We start from the raw sequence: 19533 nt of genomic DNA, 5'->3' as shown, positions 1-19533 counted from the left end.
TATTTGAACTACTGGAGCTACTGCCATCTTCAGGAGTTGGTGACAGTACCGATAACACCAGCAGCAGAATGCACATACTTAATAGATTATGGCTTTTTTAAGGATATGTGCATACACAGGACAGCTTTGTAAAGTAATGGAAAGGGCATCAATTAAGAGTACATTTTCTGTAAACTTGTTTTTTCCCTTGAGTGGAGACCTCTAGTGCCTATATTTTATGGCCATTGTAATCAAAGGTTTGTGCTTCTTTGAATCTTCATTCCAGCAATTTTCCTTCTTAGGTATTTAGGCCAAGATTGATCAAGGGGTCTCAGCCCCATCGGCTACAGGTTTGCACGAGCAAGCCTGCAGTCGAGATTTAAGAAGCAACGGTCATTAAACTGCTGCTTCTCAACCCTATTCTCCACCTGTTATGTGGCGGATATCACTTTTACCTGCACTCGGGCAGGGAGAGGGTTGCACATGAGCGTACTTGTGCAATGATAAATTTGGGCAGCGGATTGCTGCCCACCAGAGGCGATGCTGGGTGGACAGAGGGCTAGGATGTATGCCCCTGTCTGCCAGTATTGTGATAAATCTAGCCGTTACTGTCATATCTTGATATCTTGTTTTCTCAACTGGTCTTCCATCTCAAGCACTTGGTTCAGCTACCTCTTTCATGTGACTCCGCTTTCACATGCACCTGTATGTACACAATCCTATTTTATATGCAGGCATGGTAAAAACATAAAATAAAAGATTTATACTCCGTGATCAATATATTCACATTCAGAGTAACAGCACATGAAGGCCAACCCTCTACTTATCACCTATGTGACTCCTTTTTTCTATGCCACAGTTACTTACTGTTGTTTTGTTTCTGCCTCTCACCTATAGCTTCGTATATACACTAAAGTTTGAAATTACAGGATTAGGAAGAGTCAACTGAACACTTTAGTTTCTGCCTTCTCCAGCTTGGATACCTGTGTACAATTCTTTCCTGTTTTGTATAAGACATTCCTTTATTGTGGTCTTTTTCTTTTGTGGACTACTTTTACCAGTATAAGTTACTGTATAAAAAAGAAATTAAAATTTCTAGAATATCTCTTCTAAGGGTTTCTGCACCTTCACCTTTCCTTATTCAGTTTGTGCCTGAGGTTCTTTACCAATGCATGGCTCAGATAAGTTAGTACAAGACGAAAGATTGTGTTTTGCAGCTCCAGCGTTGCAGTGTCAGGGTATGGTTGCCAGTGCTATCTACACCTCTGGAATTATCAGTGTCTCTGGTTTTACTATTTCTAAGTCTGTGTTTGAGTAAATCAATATTTGGTGGAATAACCTTTATTTTCAATCACAGCTTTCATGTGGCTTGTCAAGCTCTCCACCAGTCTTTCACATTACTGTTGGGTGATTGTATGCCATTCCTGGTGCAAAAATGCATACAGCTTGGCTTTGATGGCTTGTGACCATCCATCTTCCTCTTAATCAGATTCCAGAGGTTTTTATTGGGGTTCAGGTCTGGAGATTGGGCCATAACAGGGTCTTGATCTGGTGGTCCTCCAGCCACACCTTGGTCCTGCTGAAAATTGGACTCATTGCAGAAGAAGACCTGGAGTCAGGCAGATTTTTCTTTGTAAATAATGCATGAATCAAGCAAGGTACAAGGTTATCCTCAAAGAAAACTTGCTCTGACAATGTTCTCAAAGTCTGAGGATTGTTTTTCCTGCAAGACAATGCTCCATGCCACACAGCCAGGTCAATCAAGGTGTGGATGGAGGACCACCAAATCAAGACCCTGTCATGGCCAACCCAGTCTCCAGATCTGAACCCCATTGAAAACCTCCAGAATGTGATCAAGAGGAAGATGGATGGTCAAAAGCCATCAAACAAAGCTGCTTGAAGTGGCATAAAGTCACCCAACAGCAATGTGAAAGTCTGGCAGAGAGCAGCCAAGGTGCATGAATGCTGTGATTAAAAATCAGGGTTATTCCACCAAGTACTGATTTCAGAGCTCTTGCTAAGTTAAAACATTAGTTTTGTGTTGTTTGAAAATTAATATGAACTTGTTTTCTTTGCATTATTCGAAGTCTGAAAACACTGCATATTTCTCCAACATAGGTGTGTCCGGTCCACGGCGTCATCCTTACTTGTGGGATATTCTCTTCCCCAACAGGAAATGGCAAAGAGCCCAGCAAAAGCTGGTCACATGATCCCTCCTAGGCTCCGCCTACCCCAGTCATTCTCTTTGCCGTTGTACAGGCAACATCTCCACGGAGATGGCTTAGAGTTTTTTAGTGTTTAACTGTAGTTTTTATTATTCAATCAAGAGTTTGTTATTTTAAAATAGTGCTGGTACGTACTATTTACTCAGAAACAGAAAAGAGATGAAGATTTCTGTTTGTATGAGGAAAATGATTTTAGCACCGTAACTAAAATCCATGGCTGTTCCACACAGGACTGTTGAGAGCAATTAACTTCAGTTGGGGGAACAGTGTGCAGTCTCTTACTGCTTGAGGTATGACACATTCTAACAAGACGATGTAATGCTGGAAGCTGTCATTTTCCCTATGGGATCCGGTAAGCCATGTTTATTAAGATAGTAAATAAGGGCTTCACAAGGGCTTATTAAGACTGTAGACTTTTTCTGGGCTAAATCGATTCATTATTAACACATATTTAGCCTTGAGGAATCATTTATTCTGGGTATTTTGATATGATTATATCGGCAGGCACTGTTTTTGACACCTTATTCTTTAGGGGCTTTCCCTAATCATAGTCAGAGCCTCATTTTCGCGCCGGTATGGCGCACTTGTTTTTGAGGACAGCATGGCATGCAGCTGCATGTGTGTGGAGCTCTGATACATAGAAAAGTCTTTCTGAAGGCATCATTTGGTATCGTATTCCCCTTTGGGCTTGGTTGGGTCTCAGCAAAGCAGATTCCAGGGACTGTAAAGGGGTTAAATATAAAAACGGCTCCGGTTCCGTTATTTTAAGGGTTAAAGCTTCCAAATTTGGTGTGCAATACTTTTAAGGCTTTAAGACACTGTGGTGAAATTTTGGTGAATTTTGAACAATTCCTTCATACTTTTTCGCAATTGCAATAATAAAGTGTGTTTAGTTTAAAATTTAAAGTGACAGTAACGGTTTTATTTTAAAACGTTTTTTGTGCTTTGTTATCAAGTTTATGCCTGTTTAACATGTCTGAACTACCAGATAGATTGTGTTCTGACTGTGGGGAAACCAAGGTTCCTTCTCATTTAACTATATGTATTTTATGTCATAAAAAATTTTAGTAAAAATGATGCCCAAGATGATTCCTCAAGTGAGGGGAGTAAGCATGGTACTGCATCATCCCCTCCTTCGTCTACACCAGTCTTGCCCATACAGGAGGCCCCTAGTACATCTAGTGCGCCAATACTCCTTACTATGCAACATTTAACGGCTGTAATGGATAATTCTATCAAAAACATTTTAGCCAATATGCCCACTTATCAGCGAAAGCGCGACTGCTCTGTTTTAGAAAATTCTGTAGAGCATGAGAACGCTGATGATAGGGTTTCTGAAGGGCCCCTACACCAGTCTGAGGGGGCCAGGGAGGTTTTGTCTGAGGGAGAAATTTCAGATTCAGGAAACATTTCTCAACAAGCTGAACCTGATGTGATTACTTTTAAATTTAAGTTGGAACATCTCCGCGCTCTGCTTAAGGAGGTGTTATCCAATTTGGATGATTGTGATTATCTGGTCATTCCAGAACCACTATGTAAAATGGAAAAGTTCTTAGAGGCCCCGGGGCCCCCCGAAGCTTTTCCTATATCCAAGCGGGTGGCGTACATTGTTAGTAAAGAATGGGACAGGCCCGGTATACCCTTAGTACCTCCCCCCAGATTTATAAAATTGTTTTCCTATAGTCGACCCCAGAAAGGACTGATGGCAGACAGTCCCCAAGGTCGAGGGGGCGGTTTCTACTCTACACAAGCGCGCCACTATACCCATAGAAGATAGTTGTGCTTTCCAAGATCCTATGGATAAAAAATTAGAAGGTCTGCTAAAGATGTTTGTTCAGCAAGGTTCCCTTCTACAACCAATTGCATGCATTGTCCCTGTCACTGCAGCCGCGTGTTTCTAGTTTGATGAGCTAGGAAAGGCGATTATTAGTAATTCTTCTTATGAGGAGATTATGGACAGAATTCGTGCTCTTAAATTGGCTAATTCTTTCACCCTAGACGCCACCTTGCAATTGGCTAGGTTAGCGGCGAAAAAATTCTGGGTTTGCTATTGTGGCGCAGAGCGCTTTGGTTAAAATCTTGGGCAGCGGATGCGTCTTCCAAGAACAAATTGCTTGACATTCCTTTCAAGGGGAAAACACTCTTTGGCCCTGACTTGAAAGAGATTATCTCTGATATCACTGGGGGCAAGGGCCACGCCCTTCCTCAGGATAGGTCTTTTCAAGACCAAAAATAAACCTAAGTTTCGTCCCTTTCGCAGAAACGGATCAGCCCCAAGGGCTACGTCCTCTAAGCAGGAAGGTAATACTTCTCAAGCCAATCCAGCCTGGAGACCTATGCAAGGCTGGAGCAAAGGAAAGCAGGCCAGGAAACCTGCCACTGCTACCAAGACAGCATGAAATGCGGGGCCCCCGATCCGGGACCGGATCTGGTGGGGGGCAGACTCTCTCTCTTCGCTCAGGCTTGGGAAAGAGATGTTCTGGATCCTTGGGCGCTAGAAATAGTCTCCCAAGGTTATTCTCTGGAGTTCAAGGGGCTTCCTCCAAGGGGGAGGTTCCACAGGTCTCAGTTGTCTTCAGACCACATAAGAAGACAGGCATTCTTACATTGGGTAGAAGACCTGCTAAAAATGGGAGTGATTCATCCTGTTCCATTAGGAGAACAAGGGATGGGGTTCTACTCCAATCTGTTCATAGTTCCCAAAAAAGAGGGAACGTTCAGACCAATCTTAGATCTCAAGATCTTGAACAAGTTTCTCAAGGTTCCATCGTTCAAGATGGAAACCATTCGAACACTTCTTCCTTCCATCCAGGAAGGTCAATTCATGACCAAGGTGGATTTCAAGGATGCGTATCTACATATTCCTATCCACAAGGAACATCATCGGTTCCTAAGGTTTGCATTCCTGGACAAGCATTTCCAGTTCGTGGCATTTTCTTTCGGATTAGCCACTGCTCCTAGGATTTTCTCATAGGTACTAGGGTCCCTTCTGGCGGTGCTAAGACCAAGGGGCATTGCTGTAGTACCTTACTTGGACGACATTCTGATTCGAGCGTCGTCCCTTCTTCAAGTAAAGGCTCACACGGACATTGTCCTGGCCTTTCTCAGATCTCACGGATGGAAAGTGAACGTGGAAAAGAGTTCTCTTTCTCCGTCAACGAGGGTTCCCTTCTTGGGAACTATAATAGACTCCTTAGAAATGAGGATTTTTCTGACAGAAGCCAGAAAAACAAAACTTCTAGACTCTTGTCGGATACTTCATTCCGTTCCTCTTCCTTCCATAGCGCAGTGCATGGAAGTGATAGGTTTGATGGTAGCGGCAATGGACATAGTTCCTTTTGTGCGCATTCATCTAAGACCATTACAACTGTTCATGCTCAGTCAGTGGAATGGGGACTATTCAGACTTGTCTCCGAAGATACAAGTAAATCAGAGGACCAGAGACTCATTCCGTTGGTGGCTGTCCCTGGACAACCTGTCACAAGGGATGACCTTCCGCAGACCAGAGTGGGTCATTGTCACGACCGACGCCAGTCTGATGGGCTGGGGCGCGGTCTGGGGATCCCTGAAAGCTCAGGGTCTTTGGTCTCGGGTAGAATCTCTTCTACCGATAAATATTCTGGAACTGAGAGCGATATTCAATGCTCTCAAAGCTTGGCCTCAGCTAGAGAGGGGCCAAGTTCATACATCAACCATCAGGGGGGAACAAGGAGTTCCCTAGCGATGGAAGAAGTGACCAAAATCATTCTATGGGCGGAGTCTCACTCCTGCCACCTGTCTGCTATCCACATCCCAGGAGTGGAAAATTGGGAAGCGGATTTTCTGAGTCGTCAGACATTGCATCCGGGGGAGTGGGAACTCCATCCGGAAATCTTTGCCCAAGTCACTCAACCGTGGGGCATTCCAGACATGGATCTGATGGCCTCTCGTCAGAACTTCAGAGTTCCTTACTACGGGTACAGATCCAGGGATCCCAAGGCGGCTCTAGTGGATGCACTAGTAGCACCTTGGACCTTCAAACTAGCTTATGTGTTCCCGCCGTTTCCTCTCATCCCCAGGCTGGTAGCCAGGATCCATCAGGAGAGGGCGTCTGTGATTTTGATAGCTCCTGCGTGGCCACGCAGGACTTGGTATGCAGATCTGGTGAATATGTCATCGGCTCCACCATGGAAGCTACCTTTGAGAGACCTTCTTGTTCTAGGTCCGTTCGACCCACTCCAGCTGACTGCTTGGAGATTGAACGCTTGATCTTATCAAAGCGAGGGTTCTCAGATTCTGTTATTAATACTCTTGTTCAGGCCTGAAAGCCTGTAACCAGAAAAATTACCACATAATTGGTATATCTGTTGGTGTGAATCTGCAGGATTCCCTTGGGACAAGGTTAAGATTCCTAAGAGTCTATCCTTCCTTCGAGAAGGATTGGAAAAAGGATTATCTGCAAGTTCCTTGATGGGACAGATTTCTGCCTTGTCTGTGTTACTTCACAAAAAGCTGGCAGCTGTGCCAGATGTTCTAGCCTTTGTTCAGGCTCTGGTTAGAATCAAGCCTGTTTACAAAATTTTGACTCCTCCTTGGAGTCTCAACCTAGTTCTTTCAGTTCTTCAGGGGGTTCCGTTTGAACCCTTACATTCCGTTGATATTAAGTTATTATCTTGGAAAGTTTTGTTTTTGGTTGCAATTTCTTCTGCTAGAAGAGTTTCAGAATTATCTGCTCTGCAGTGTTCTTCTCCTTATCTGGTGTTCCATGCAGATAAGGTGGTTTTGCGTACTAAACCTGGTTTTCTTCCAAAAGTTGTTTCTAACAAAAACATTAACCAGGAGATAGTTGTGCCTTCTTTGTGTCCTAATCCAGTTTCAAAGAAGGAACGTTTGTTGCACAACTTGGATGTAGTTCGTGCTCTCAAATTTTACTTAGCAGCTACTAAGGATTTCAGACAAACTTTGTCTTTGTTTGTTGTTTATTCTGGTAAACGGAGAGGTCAAAAAGCAACTTCTACCTCTCTCTCCTTCTGGATTAAAAGCATTATCCGATTGGCTTATGAGACTGCCGGACGGCAGCCTCCTGAAAGAATCACAGCTCACTCCACTAGGGCTGTGGCTTCCACATGGGCCTTCAAGAACGAGGCTTCTGTTGATCAGATATGTAAGGCAGCGACTTGGTCTTCACTGCACACTTTTACCAAATTTTACAAATTTGATACTTTTGCTTCTTCTGAGGCTATTTTTGGGAGAAAGGTTTTGCAAGCCGTGGTGCCTTCCATTTAGGTGACCTGATTTGCTCCCTCCCTTCATCCGTGTCCTAAAGCTTTGGTATTGGTTCCCACAAGTAAGGATGACGCCGTGGACCGGACACACCTATGTTGGAGAAAACAGAATTTATGTTTACCTGATAAATTACTTTCTCCAACGGTGTGTCCGGTCCACGGCCCGCCCCTGGTTTTTTTAATCAGGTCTGATAATTTATTTTCTTTAACTACAGTCACCACGGTAACATATGGTTTCTCCTATGCAAATATTCCTCCTTAACGTCGGTCGAATGACTGGGGTAGGCGGAGCCTAGGAGGGATCATGTGACCAGCTTTGCTGGGCTCTTTGCCATTTCCTGTTGGGGAAGAGAATATCCCACAAGTAAGGATGACGCCGTGGACCGGACACACCGTTGGAGAAAGTAATTTATCAGGTAAACATAAATTCTGTTTTTTTTTGTAATTTTGACTAGTCATTTTCTGCAAATGCTCTGGCAATATTTTATTTGTTTTTTTATTAGAAATGTTTATTTTACTCACACATCTATAAATAGTAAAACCAGAAAAACTGATAATTTTGCAGTGATTGCTTAATTTTTTCCAGAGCTGTATATTAGACTTTCTTTCATCAGATGGGGAGAGTCAACAAGTCATCATGTGTGGAATTCCCCTCTTGACCACTAAGTGGAGAATTCCACACATAATGAATTGTGGACTCTCACCACCTTGAAATTAGTTTATTAGGTAAGCATAAATTTTGTTTTTCTTAAGGCTGCGAAACACACATTACTGGGTGTGGTTTTACTTTTGCTTTTCATTGTGCCACAGGCGTTACTGGCAGCCACAGTTACCGGAATATAGTCTATTGACTGTTGGTTTAATTTAGAGTAGTGCTTAATTCTAACAAAAATTTTCCTAGCAGGTAAGAGTAAGACTATAAGACGGTTTATTCATTCTTCACACATTTAATGTATTTATTTTTTTCTCCACCAGAACTTTCAAGCAACCCGTCCTTATCATCCATACTCATCCCTGCCCATGCTCGAAACCAAGCCTCTGTGTCAACGCCCACAAACGCCACAGCAACATCAGGTGAGACACACTATGGAAACAAAGAACCTTGCAGTCTCAATTAGAAATTGTATCATAAATATAGGACATTATAAACACTTTTACTTTCAAGAGAATCATGGTGAGACCTTAAAGGGACGTAAAACCCAACATTTTTATTACATGATTCAGATAGAACATAACAGTTTATTACATGATTCAGATAGAACATAACATTTTTATTACATGATTCAGATAGAACATAACAGGTTTATTACATGATTCAGATAGAACATAACAGGTTTATTACATGATTCAGATAGAACATAACAGGTTTATTACATGATTCAGATAGAACATAACAGGTTTATCTCATGATTCAGATAGAACATAACAGGTTTATTACATGATTCAGATAGAACATAACAGGTTTATTACATGATTCAGATAGAACATAACAGGTTTATTACATGATTCAGATAGAACATAACAGGTTTATTTCATGATTCAGATAGAACATAACAGGTTTATTAAATGATTCAGATAGAACATAACATTTTATTACATGATTCAGATAGAACATAACAGGTTTATTACATGATTCAGATAGAACATAACAGTTTATTACATGATTCAGATGGAACATAACATGTTTATTACATGATTCAGATAGAACATAACATTTTATCACATGATTCAGATAGAACATAACATGTTTATCTAATGATTCAGATAGAACATAACATGTTTATTTCATGATTCAGATAGAACATAACAGGTTTATTACACGATTCAGATAGAACATAACAGGTTTATTTCATGATTCAGATAGAACATAACAGGTTTATTTCATGATTCAGATAGAACATAACAGGTTTATTTCATGATTCAGATAGAACATAACAGGTTTATTTCATGATTCAGATAGAACATAACAGGTTTATTACATGATTCAGATAGAACATAACTTTGTATTGCATGATTCAGATAGAACATAACATTTTTATTACATGATTCAGATAGAACATAACAGGTTTATTACATGATTCAGATAGAACATAACATGTTTATTTCATGATTCAGATAGAACATAACATTTTTATTACATGATTCAGATAGAACATAACATGTTTATTTCATGATTCAGATAGAACATAACATTGTATTACATGATTCAGATAGAACATAACATGTTTATTTCATGATTCAGATAGAACATAACAGGTTTATTTCATGATTCAGATAGAACATAACAGGTTTATTTCATGATTCAGATAGAACATAACAGGTTTATTTCATGATTCAGATAGAACATAACAGGTTTATTACATGATTCAGATAGAACATAACTTTGTATTGCATGATTCAGATAGAACATAACTTTGTATTCCATGATTCAGATAGAACATAACATTTTTATTACATGATTCAGATAGAACATAACAGGTTTATTACATGATTCAGATAGAACATAACAGGTTTATTACATGATTCAGATAGAACATAACAAGTTTATTACATGATTCATATAGAACATAGCATTTTATTACATGATTCAGATAGAACATAGCATTTTATTACATGATTCAGATAGAACATAACAGGTTTATTACATGATTCAGATAGAACATAACAGGTTTATTACATGATTCAGATAGAACATAACAGGTTTATTACATGATTCAGATAGAACATAACAGTTTATTACATGATTCAGATAGAACATAACAGGTTTATTACATGATTCAGATAGAACATAACAGTTTATTACATGATTCAGATAGAACATAACGGGTTTATTACATGATTCAGATAGAACATAACAGGTTTATTACATGATTCAGATAGAACATAACATGTTTATTTCATGATTCAGATAGAACATAAGTTTATTACATGATTCATATAGAACATAACAGGTATATTACATGATTCAGATAGAACATAACATGTTTATTTCATGATTCAGATAGAACATAGCATTTCTCCTACATTGGTGTGTCCGGTCCACGGCTTCATCCTTACTTGTGGGATATTCTCATTCCCTACAGGAAATGGCAAAGAGAGCACACAGCAAAAGCTGTCCATATAGCCCCCCCCTCTGGCTCTGCCCCCCAGTCATTCTCTTTGCCGCTCTGAACAAGTAGCATCTCCAACGGGGATGGTAAAGAGTATGTGGTGTTAGTTGTAGTTTTATTTCTTCTATCAAGAGTTTGTTATTTTAAAATAGTGCCAGTTTGTACTATTTACTCTACAACAGAAAGTGATGAAGATTTCTGTTAAAAGAGGAATATGATTTTAGCACCAGTAACTAAAATCCATTGCTGTTCCCACGCAGGACTGTTGAAACCAGAGAACTTCAGTTGGGGGGAACAGTTTGCAGACTTATCTGCTCCAGGTATGACCAGTCTCAAGACCTAGTAATGCTAGAAGACTGTCAGTTTTCCCTTATGGGATCGGTAAGCCATTTTCTTAGACTCAGTAACAGAATTAAGGCTTATAAATTGGGCTCTATGCTGGTTGACACTATTGTGGGCTAAATCGATTTGTTTTTATCATATTCATATGACATTTGGAGTGTTTTGTGAACTTTGAAACACTTTTGGGAACGTTTAATTGCGCCTGGCAGTTTTTTAGACGCCTAATCTAGTCAGAAAGGCCCCTTCACTCTGGTATACAGAGGGAGGAGGCCTCATTTTCGCGCCTCAGTTGCGCAGTTACTTCTATAGGCAGTGCATGCAGCTTCATGTGAGAGGGTCCTGTGGCTGAGAAACGGACTCAGGAAGGCTTATTTCTGTGGTGAATAACCCCTAAGGAAGGTAAAAGCCGCAGCAAAGTCTGTGGCAGGGACTGTAGTGTGTTAAAACCGGTAAATTGAACTATTAGCTCCGGTTTGCTCATTTAAGGGTTTAGAGACTTGAAATTTGGTGTGCAAGACACTGGGGTGTAAATTTCATAAAGATCGGATATTTCCTTGATAGTTTTTCGAACATTCAGAAATAAAGTGTGCTCTTTTTATTATTTAAAGGGACAGTAACGGTTTTGTTTAAAATTGTTTTTATTGCATTAATAGCCTGCCTAAATCTGTCTAACATGTCTGTACCTTCAGATAGCATATGTTCTGTGTGTATGGAAGCCAAGGTGGTTCCCCCTTTAAATGTATGTGCAAATTGTGCCATGGCGTCCAAACAAAGTAAGGACAGTACTGTCACATTTAATAAGGTTGCCCAAGATGATTCTTCAAATGAAGGTAGTGGGGATAACTCATCATCCTCTCCTTCTGTGTCAACGCCAGTTTTGCCCGCACAGGCGATACCTAGTACATCTAGCGCGCCAATGCTTGTTACTATGCAGCAATTAACAGCAGTAATGGATAATTCTATAGCAAATCTTTTATCCAAACTGCCAGCATTTCCCAGAAAGCGTGATTGCTCAGTTTTAAATACAGAGGATGAGCAAGTAGGCGCTGACGATAATTTATCTGTTATACCCTCACATCAATCTGAGTTGGCAGTGAGGGAGGGTCTGTCTGAGGGAGAAATTTCTGATTCAGGAAAAATTTCTCAGCAGGCAGAACCTGATATTGTGGCATTTAAATTTAAGCTAGAACATCTCCGTGCCCTGCTTAAGGAGGTGCTAGCTACTCTTGATGATTGTGATTCTTTGGTGATTCCAGAGAAATTGTGCAAAATGGACAAATTCTTAGAGGTCCCAGTGCACGCTGATGCTTTTCCGATACCCAAGAGGGTGGCGGACATAGTGACTAAGGAGTGGGAGAAGCCAGGTGTACCTTTTGTTCCACCTCCTATATTTAAGAAAATGTTCCCTATTGTTGACCCCAGAAGGGACGCATGGCAAACGGTCCCTAAGGTAGAGGGGGCAGTTTCAACGTTAGCCAAGCGCACAACTATTCCTATTGAGGACAGTTGCGCTTTCAAAGATCCTATGGATAAAAAATTGGAAGGATTGCTTAAAAAGATTTTTGTTCAGCAAGGTTTCCTTCTTCAACCAATTTCGTGCATTATTCCTGTCACCATGGCGGCGTCTTTTTGGTTCGAGGAACTAGAAAATTCGCTCCAAAAGGAGACTCCATATGATGAAGTCATGGACAGAATTCACGCACTAAAGTTGGCTAATTCCTTTATTTTGGATGTCGCTTTTCAATTGGCAAAATTAGCGGCGAAAAATTCAGGTTTTGCAATAGTGGCGCGCAGGGCGCTTTGGCTAAAATCTTGGTCGGCGGATGTGTCGTCCAAAACAAAATTGCTTAATATTCCTTTCAAAGGTAAGACCCTTTTCGTGCCAGAATTGAAGGAGATTATTTCAGACATCACTGGGGGAAAGGGCCTTGCCCTCCCACAGGATAGGCCTTTCAAGGCTAAGAACAAATCTAATTTTCGTTCCTTTTGCAATTTCAGGAACGGACCGGCTCCTAACTCTGCAGCCTCTAGACAAGAGGGTAACGCTTCCCAGCCTAAACCAGCATGGAAACCATTGCAAGGCTGGAACAAGGGTAAACAGGCCAAGAAGCCTGCTGCTGCTACCAAGACAGCATGAAGGGGTAGCCCCCGATCCGGGACCGGATCTAGTAGGGGGCAGACTTTCTCTCTTTGCTTGGGCAAGAGATGTTCCTGGTCCCTGGGCACTAGAAATAGTCTCCCAGGGGTATCTTCTAGAGTTCAAGGAACTTCCTCCAAGGGGAAGGTTCCACATGTCTCGCTTATCTTCAGACCAGATAAAGAGACAGGCATTCTTACATTGCGTAGGAGACCTATTAAAGATGGGAGTGATACACCCAGTTCCAACAGCGGAACAAGGTCTGGGGTTTTACTTAAACCTGTTTGTAGTTCCCAAAAAAGAGGGAACTTTCAGGCCAATTCTGGATTTAAAAATTCTATACAAATTCCTCAGAGTTCCATCATTCAACAAAATGGAAACCATTCGGACGATTTTACCAACAATTCAGGAGGGTCAATATATGACTACCGTGGACTTAAAGGATGCGTACCTGCATATTCCTATCCACAAAGATCATCATCAGTTCCTGAGGTTCGCCTTTCTGGACAAACATTACCAGTTCGTGGCTCTTCCATTCGGTTTAGCCACTGCTCCCAGAATTTTCACAAAGGTGCTAGGGTCCCTTCTAGCGGTTCTAAGGCCGAGGGGCATTGCTGTAGCACCTTACTTAGACGACATTCTAATCCAAGCGTCGTCCCTTTCCAAAGCAAGGGCTCACACAGACATTGTTTTAGCCTTTCTCAGGTCTCACGGGTGGAAGGTGAACATAGAAAAGAGTTCCCTGTCCCCGTCCACAAGGGTTCCTTTTCTGGGAACAATAATAGATTCTGTAGAAACGAAGATTTTTCTGACAGAGGTCAGAAAGTTAAAGCTTCTAAACGCTTGTCAAGTTCTTCAATCTATTCCTCAGCCTTCCATAGCTCAGTGCATGGAGGTAATAGGATTAATGGTTGCAGCAATGGACGTGGTTCCTTTTGCTCGAATTCATTTAAGACCATTGCAACTGTGCATGCTCAAACAGTGGAATGGGGATTATGCAGACTTGTCTCCCCAGATTCAAGTAGACCAGGTAACCAGAGACTCACTCCTCTGGTGGTTGACTCAGGATCACCTGTCTCAGGGAATGAGTTTCCGCAGACCAGAATGGGTCATCGTCACGACCGACGCCAGTCTCTTAGGCTGGGGCGCGGTCTGGGACTCCCTGAAAGCTCAGGGTCTATGGTCTCAGGAAGAGTCTCTTCTCCCGATAAACATTTTGGAACTGAGAGCGATATTCAATTCGCTCCTGGCTTGGCCTCAATTAGCGAAGGCCAGATTCATAAGATTTCAGTCGGACAACATGACGACTGTAGCGTACATCAATCATCAGGGGGGAAAAAGAGTTCCTTGGCGATGAGAGAGGTATCCAAGATCATCAAATGGGCGCAGGATCACTCCTGCCATCTATCTGCAATTCACATCCCAGGAGTAGACAACTGGGAGGCGGATTATTTGAGTCGTCAGACTTTCCATCCGGGGGAGTGGGAACTTCACCCGGCGGTCTTTGCCCAGTTAACTCAACTATGGGGCATTCCAGATATGGATCTGATGGCGTCTCGTCAGAACTCCAAGGTTCCTCGCTACGGGTCCAGATCCAGGGATTCCAAGGCGACACTAGTGGACGTAATAGTGGCGCCTTGGTCGTTCAATCTAGCTTATGTGTTTCCACCGTTCCCTCTCCTTCCCAGGCTTGTAGCCAGGATCAAACAGGAGAAGGCCTCGGTGATTCTAATAGCTCCTGCGTGGCCACGCAGGACTTGGTATGCAGACCTGGTGAATATGTCATCGGCTCCACCATGGAAGCTACCTTTGAGGCAGGATCTTCTAGTACAAGGTCCATTCGAACATCCAAATCTAGTCTCTCTGCAACTGACTGCTTCGAAATTGAACGCTTGATTCTATCTAAGCGTGGGTTTTCAGATTCGGTTATAGATACTCTGGTTCAGGCCAGAAAACCTGTGACTAGGAAAATCTACCATAAGATATGGCAAAAATATGTCTGTTGGTGCGAATCCAAGGGTTACTCTTGGAGTAAAATAAAAATTCCTAGGATACTTTCCTTTCTTCTGTTAAGTGTGATCAGTCCACGGGTCATCATTACTTGTGGGATATTAACTGCTCCCCTACAGGAAGTGCAAGAGGATTCACCCAGCAGAGTTGCTATATAGCTCCTCCCCTCTACGTCACCTCCAGTCATTCTCTTGCACCCAACGACTAGATAGGATGTGTGAGAGGACTATGGTGATATATTTAGTTTTTATATCTTCAATCAAAAGTTTGTTATTTTATAATAGCACCGGAGTGTGTTATTCCTTCTCTGGTAGAATTTGAAGAAGAATCTACCTGAGTTTTTCTATGATTTTAGCCGGAGTAGTTAAGATCATATTGCTGTTTCTCGGCCATCTGAGGAGAGGTAAACTTCAGATCAGGGGACAGCAGGCAGATTAATCTGCAAAGAGGTATGTAGCAGTTTATTATTTTCTGACATGGAATTGATGAGAAAATCCTGCCATACCGTTATAATGTAAACTCAGCCTTGAATGCAGTAGATGTAGCTGATATCAGGCTGTCATGTATGTATATTTTACACTTCAGTTTTCTGGGAAATGGTACTTCTCTGGCTTTTAAACTGTATACATAGACTTAACCTATTTTGCAGGGACTTGCAATAGGTTTTAAATGACAATTAATTATTGAGGTAAAACGTTTTTTTGCTGGCATGTAAAAACGTTTTTTTCTCTGAGGTACTGGGTGAAAAAATGTTTTGGGCACTTTTTTTCCACTTGGCAATAGTTTTGATTTAAATTAGAGCAGTTCACTGATCCCTCTCACTGTTATGTGTGTGGGGGAGGGAATGCCATTCAGCAGGCCAGACTGGTCAATTGTAACAACAGACGCCAGCCTACTAGGTTGGGGCGCTGTCTGGAATTCTCTGAAGGCTCAGGGACTATGGAATCAGGAGGAGAGTCTTCTTCCAATAAACATTCTGGAATTGAGAGCAGTCCTCAATGCTCTTCTGGCTTGGCCCCAGTTAGCAACTCGGGGGTTCATCAGGTTCCAGTCGGACAACATCACGACTGTAGCTTATATCAACCATCAGGGAGGGACAAGAAGCTCCCTAGCAATGATGGAAGTATCGAAGATAATTCGCTGGGCAGAGTCTCACTCTTGCCACCTGTCTGCAATCCACATCCCGGGAGTGGAGAACTGGGAGGCGGATTTCTTAAGTCGTCAGACTTTTCATCCGGGGGAGTGGGAACTTCATCCAGAGGTCTTTGCCCAAATACTTCCACGTTGGGGCAAACCAGAGATAGATCTCATGGCGTCTCGACAGAACGCCAAGCTTCCGCGCTACGGGTCCAGATCCAGGGATCCGGGAGCGGTCCTGATAGATGCCTTGACAGCACCATGGACCTTCAGGATGGCTTATGTGTTTCCACCTTTCCCGATGCTTCCTCGATTGATTGCCAGAATCAAACAGGAGAAAGCATCAGTGATTCTAATAGCGCCTGCATGGCCACGCAGGACTTGGTATACAGATCTGGTGGACATGTCATTCTGTCCACCTTGGTCGTTACCTCTGAAACAGGACCTTCTGATTCAGGGTCCTTTCAAACATCAAAATCTAACTTCTCTGAAGCTGACTGCTTGGAAATTGAACGCTTGAGCTTATCAAAGCGTGGTTTTTCTGAGTCAGTTATTGATACCTTAATACAGGCTAGGAAGCCTGTCACCAGAAAGATTTACCATAAAATATGGCGTAAATACCTATATTGGTGCGAATCCAAAGGTTACTCTTGGAGTAAGGTTAGGATTCCTAGGATATTGTCTTTTCTACAAGAAGGTTTAGAAAAGGGGTTATCCGCTAGTTCCTTAAAGGGACAGATCTCAGCTCTGTCCATTCTGTTACACAAGCGTCTGTCAGAAGTTCCAGACGTTCAGGCTTTTTGTCAGGCTTTGGCCAGGATTAAACCTGTGTTTAAAGCTGTGGCTCCACCATGGAGTTTAAACCTTGTTCTTAACGTTTTACAGGGTGTTCCGTTTGAACCCCTTCATTCCATTGATATAAAGTTGTTATCTTGGAAAGTTCTATTTTTAATGGCTATTTCCTCGGCTCGAAGAGTCTCTGAGTTATCAGCCTTACATTGTGATTCTCCTTATTTGATTTTTCACTCGGATAAGGTAGTTCTGCGTACTAAGCCTGGGTTCTTACCTAAGGTAGTCACTAACAGGAATATCAATCAGGAGATTGTTGTTCCATCCTTGTGCCCAAATCCTTCTTCGAGGAAGGAACGTCTTTTGCACAATCTGGATGTAGTTCGTGCCCTTAAATTTTATTTACAGGCAACTAAAGATTTTCGACAAACGTCTTCCCTGTTTGTCGTTTACTCTGGTCAGAGGAGAGGTCAAAAAGCTTCTGCTACCTCTCTCTCTTTTTGGCTTCGTAGCATAATTCGTTTAGCTTATGAGACTGCTGGACAGCAGCCTCCTGAAAGAATTACAGCTCATTCCACTAGAGCTGTGGCTTCCACTTGGGCCTTTAAGAATGAGGCCTCTGTTGAACAGATTTGCAAGGCTGCAACTTGGTCTTCGCTTCATACTTTTTCCAAATTTTACAAATTTGACACTTTTGCTTCCTCGGAGGCTATTTTTGGGAGAAAGGTTCTTCAGGCAGTGGTTCCTTCTGTATAAAGAGCCTGCCTATCCCTCCCGTCATCCGTGTACTTTTGCTTTGGTATTGGTATCCCACAAGTAATGATGACCCGTGGACTGATCACACTTAACAGAAGAAAACATAATTTATGCTTACCTGATAAATTCCTTTCTTCTGTAGTGTGATCAGTCCACGGCCCGCCCTGTTTTTTAAGGCAGGTAAATATTTTTTAAATTATACTCCAGTCACCACTACACCCTTGGCTTCTCCTTTCTCGTTGGTCCTTGGTCGAATGACTGGAGGTGACGTAGAGGGGAGGAGCTATATAGCAACTCTGCTGGGTGAATCCTCTTGCACTTCCTGTAGGGGAGCAGTTAATATCCCACAAGTAATGATGACCCGTGGACTGATCACACTACAGAAGAAAGGAATTTATCAGGTAAGCATAAATTATGTTTTCTCCAAGAAGGTTTGGATAAAGGTTTGTCAGCTAGTTCTCTAAAAGGACAGATATCTGCTCTGTCTGTTTTGTTGCACAAACGTCTGGCAGCCGTGCCAGATGTACAGGCGTTTGTACAGGCGTTAGTCAGAATCAAGCATGTCTACAGACCTATGACTCCTCCATGGAGTCTAAACTTAGTTCTTTCAGTTCTTCAAGGGGTTCCGTTTGAACCCTTACATTCCATAGATATTAATTCACTATCTTGGAAAGTTCTGTTTTTGGTTGCTATTTCTTCTGCTAGAAGAGTTTCTGAATTGTCTGCTTTGCAGTGTACTTCTCCCTATCTGGTATTCCATACAGATAAGGTAGTTTTACGTACCAAGCCTGGTTTTCTTCCCAAAGTGGTTTCCAACAGGAATATTAACCAGGAAATAGTTGTTCCTTCTCTGTGTCCGAATCCAGTTTCGAAGAAGGAACGTTTGTTACACAACCTAGATGTGGTCCGTGCTTTAAAATTCTATTTAGAAGCAACAAAGGATTTCAGACAGACATCATCCTTGTTTGTCGTTTATTCTGGTAAGAGGAAAGGGCAGAAAGCTACTGCTACCTCTCTTTCCTTTTGGCTGAAAAGCATCATCCGATTGGCTTATGAGACTGCCGGACGGCAGCCTCCTGAACGAATTACAGCTCACTCTACCAGAGCTGTGGCTTCCACATGGGCCTTCAAGAACGAGGCTTCTGTTGAACAGATCTGTAAGGTAGCGACTTGGTCTTCTCTGCATACATTTGCCAAATTTTACAAATTCGATACTTATGCTTCTTCGGAGGCTGTTTTTGGGAGAGAGGTTTTGCAAGCTGTGGTGCCTTCCGTTTAGTTTACCTGACTTGTTCCCTCCCTTCATCCGTGTCCTAAAGCTTTGGTATTGGTTCCCACAAGTAAGGATGAAGCCATGGACCGGACACACCAATGTAGGAGAAAACAGAATTTATGTTTACCTGATAAATTTCTTTCTCCTACGGTGTGTCCGGTCCACGGCCCGCCCTGGCTTTTAGTCAGGTTTAAAATTTTTATTTTCTGTACACTACAGTCACCACGGCACCTTATAGTTTCTCCTTTTTCTCCTAACCGTCGGTCGAATGACTGGGGGGCGGAGCCAGAGGGGGGGCTATATGGACAGCTTTTGCTGTGTACTCTCTTTGCCATTTCCTGTAGGGAATGAGAATATCCCACAAGTAAGGATGAAGCCGTGGACCGGACACACCGTAGGAGAAAGAAATTTATCAGGTAAACATAAATTCTGTTTTTATTACATGATTCAGATAGAACATAACAGGTTTATTACATGATTCAGATAGAACATAACATGTTTATTTCATGAT

The 19533-nt window shown here is 42.1% G+C and overlaps 1 protein-coding gene across 1 annotated transcript in view; it reads left to right on the top strand.

Moving 5' to 3' along the window:
- The window catches only part of GSK3B (glycogen synthase kinase 3 beta), a 541759-nt gene that overhangs the window by 498591 nt on the left and 23635 nt on the right, over nucleotides 1-19533 (top strand). The window contains 2 exon segments of the mRNA XM_053705134.1: nucleotides 8279-8321; nucleotides 8392-8542. Of these exon segments, the coding sequence (XP_053561109.1) occupies nucleotides 8279-8321; nucleotides 8392-8542 (194 nt within the window).

Source organism: Bombina bombina, chromosome 3 (assembly GCF_027579735.1).
Source record: "Bombina bombina isolate aBomBom1 chromosome 3, aBomBom1.pri, whole genome shotgun sequence".
Taxonomy (NCBI): domain Eukaryota; kingdom Metazoa; phylum Chordata; class Amphibia; order Anura; family Bombinatoridae; genus Bombina; species Bombina bombina.
The sequence above is the reverse complement of the archived record's forward strand: the minus strand, read 5'-3'. Positions and strand labels throughout refer to the sequence as shown.